The sequence below is a fragment of the Nannospalax galili genome, unplaced genomic scaffold, assembly GCF_000622305.1.
Source record: "Nannospalax galili isolate Female #2095 unplaced genomic scaffold, S.galili_v1.0 scaffold2110, whole genome shotgun sequence".
Taxonomy (NCBI): Eukaryota; Metazoa; Chordata; class Mammalia; order Rodentia; family Spalacidae; genus Nannospalax; species Nannospalax galili.
This window is the reverse complement of record NW_008327769.1, coordinates 24705-27976: the sequence shown is the minus strand read 5'-3', so window position 1 is coordinate 27976 and position 3272 is coordinate 24705. Positions and strand designations below refer to the sequence as shown.

The 3272-nt window shown below is 45.3% G+C and overlaps 1 protein-coding gene across 1 annotated transcript in view; it reads left to right on the top strand.

Annotated features, from left to right (window-relative positions):
• LOC103738211 (probable 2-oxoglutarate dehydrogenase E1 component DHKTD1, mitochondrial) overlaps positions 1 to 2905 on the top strand; it is a 13658-nt gene extending 10753 nt beyond the window's left edge. The window contains exons 4-5 of the mRNA XM_008838111.3: positions 645 to 747; positions 1982 to 2905. Of these exons, the coding sequence (XP_008836333.1) occupies positions 645 to 733 (89 nt within the window). The 3' untranslated portion in view covers positions 734 to 747; positions 1982 to 2905. The remainder of the gene's footprint in view (positions 1 to 644; positions 748 to 1981) is intronic.
• Positions 2906 to 3272: the final 367 nt, after the last annotated feature.

Here is a 3272-nt window from a genome sequence, read left to right as displayed (position 1 = left end):
GGGAGGTTCTGTGTGTTACACACACACACACACACACACACACACACACACACACACACACAAATCAAAAATTTAAAAATTATTATATTTGAGGAGGAAGCATGGAAATTTACATCATGCTAATTAGTAGAGGTGATAAACATTACCATTGAAATCTGCTTATCTTTTTTAAGTGAGTGCTGGGCATTGAACTCAGGCCCTCATACCTACAGCAAGTTCTTTACTGACTAAACTATCTCACCTGCCCCTAGAGACTGTTCTTCAGTGTCCACTGCTCTGTTTGAGAACGGTGACTCATGTTGTCTGCTGTGCTATGAGGATGGCAGGAGATTCCCATTCTTGCTTAGAGTTGTGTGTACAGTGAAATCAGAGTGCCACATGCTGTCTGAGAAGTTGAAATGTCCACTTTTGAGTTTGTCTCCTGCTTGCTTGCTATAGCCCCAAGCACATGACATCACTAGGTTCTGTGCATTCAAATGTCTATTTCCCCCTTAAATATGGTGGAGCTGTGTTAGGAAATGCAAGTAATGAAAACAGTTTGGGAGCCTAGGAAGCAAACTAGCACTTCATTTCACTCCAAGTCCTGTCAGACTGTCCTGTTCCTGCCTCAAAATATTCTCTCTTCCTTTCTCATACTTTCCCAGGCGAGGCCAAGTGGCTCCTGCAGAGTGGCATTGTCATCCTCCTTCCACATGGCTATGATGGGGCTGGGCCTGATCATCATGTCGAATAGAGCGCTTCTTGCAGGTACATGGCATGCCACTGGATTCAAAAAATATTTTCCTATTTCCTGGGTTCTTTGATATTTCATACTACCTCCTACAGATAGTTTCATGTGCACTTTATGTGTACATGTGTAAGGTGTTGTATTTGAATGAAATAGACTGAAAACGATGTGAACATTCCTTGGAAGCACAGTGCCTCAGATTTCATAATATCACAATGGTTTCCAGAGCCCAGTATGGTGGCTCAGGCCTGTAATTTCAGCCCTCAGGAGGCTGAGGCAGAACAGTCTTGAATTTGAAGCCAACCTGGGGTACATAAGAAAATCCAATCTCAATAAAAGTGGGGGAGATGGGAAGAGGGCTTTAGGAGATAGCTTACTTAGTAAAATGCTTGTTGCCTGAAAATGAGGACCTGAATTTGATCCTCACATTAAAAGCATGATTTGTACTTCCAGAACTAGGGAGGCAGAAGGAGATAGGAGGACCCCTGGAGCTCACTGCTAGCCGACTTAGCCTAATCTGTGAGTTCTAGGCCATGTGAGAGTCCTTGTCTCAAAAAGCAAGGTCTGTGGCACCTGAGGAAAGGAACCTAAGGTTCATCTCTGTCTTCCCCACACACCCATGCATACATATACATATACCTACACACATGTGTGCACCCACATGAGAACATGAAGACATAGACACACACATATGCAAAATGATTTCAGGGCTACGGATGTAGATCAGTGATAGAGTAATTATCTAGCATATGAGTGGCCCTGAGTTCCATCCTTAGCAACATCTACATGAGGGGTGGGTGAGAGAATGAGAATATAAAGAGGATTCCCATTGTTCCATTGCTGGGGAGGCAGAGACAGTGGATCCCTGGAGTTCACTGGTCAGCCAGCCTGGCCCAATTAGTAACCTCCAGGTTCAGCAAGAGACTTTGTCTCAAAAAATAAGTGGAGAGTGACTGAGGAAGACACCAAATGTTGACCTCTGGCTTCACATGTGCATGGAGCCTACATGCACACACATATATGCACACACGCACAACACATAAACATACACAACACACAAACATACACGCACATATACAACCAACAAGAACAACAAGAGAATGAGCTGGAAAGATAAGAAGTGGTACAAAGGGAAATAAAATAGAGCTTGAAGAAATCCTGTTGGTCATATAGCAAGGATATTACCATGTACCATTTTCTGAATGTGTTTTCCCAAAATTCATTCACTGAATCATACTCCCGCCCCCCAACCAGGTGATGGCATTAGGAGGTGAGGCCCTTTCTTCCATGTGAGGACACAGTGAGAAGGCACTATGTGTGAGCCAGTGAATGGATCCATATCAGACACCAAACTTACTACATGATCTTGGACTTCCCAGCCTCCAGAAATGTGAGAGATAAATTTATGCTATTCATGAGTAACCTAGATTTTGCCAGGCATACTGGCACATGCCAATAATCCCAACACTTGGAAGGTAGAGGCAGGAGGATTAGGAGTTCCAGTCATCCTCAGCTACATAGCAAGTTTTGAGACGCTGTCTCAAAACCATAGAAGAAACAATTACTCAGTTTTATGGCATTGTGTCATAGCAGGCCAAGCAGTTTAAAACAGAGACTGTTGAGGTAAAATGAAGAATCAAGTGTTAGAGCAACTAAAAAACTAGGGTATTGAAAGAATCGTCCCGTATATGTGAAAATGACCAAGACAGCTGGAAAACACCAAGTGTTGGAGTTCTTTTGCTCTATCCATATTGAAATTGTAAACAGGCTAACGGGAAATTCCTGGGTGTTGGGAGTTCTGGACTCTTGAGTGCCAAGAACCTCTGGACTTGACTTGTAGACCCAGAGGCTTACAGTTCTGGGCTGTGAGAACTAGAGGCTTCCAGCTCTAAGCTCTAGAGGCCAGAAGCTTACAATTCATGTCAGAGGCTTGCTACTCTGGACCTTGACTGTCAGTCATCTCACATCTGGATCAGGGCTGGGAGCCATGTCCTCAGCCTCTGTCATGCAGGAATCTACTGACAGGTGCCGCGACCCAAGACTCCGTCCAGCAGAGTCCAGGAGAGACGACACAGACACCAAGGTGAGGTTCAAGCTTCTTCTTCTTCTTTTTATTATGCACTTCAGTCCCCATTTATATAGTTCCCAACAGCCCTCCCCCCAGCCAGGACCAATCAGGTCACACACACACACACACCAGGCAGGCAGAGAGGCAGCTTATTGGGCCACATAGCAGGATCATGCTCAATGATGTCTCTGATCAGGCAGGCAGCACATGATCGGGCTCATTGCACTTGCGGGGGTTGGAGTAAACAAGCGAGGGTCACGAGACTCGGCAGCCAGCCAAGGCGCCTCAGGCAGGAAGCTTGGAGTCATGAGACTTGGCAGCCAACCAAGGCGCCATCTTTGGCTGACTCAGCCGTGCTCGCTTCCCCCACTTACTCTTTCTTCATAGAGAGATTGTTTTGTACCTACTTGGATCATTACGCCCACCTAAAGAGAAATTAGATATGGATGATTTCCTGGGAACGGAGTCATCTGATAC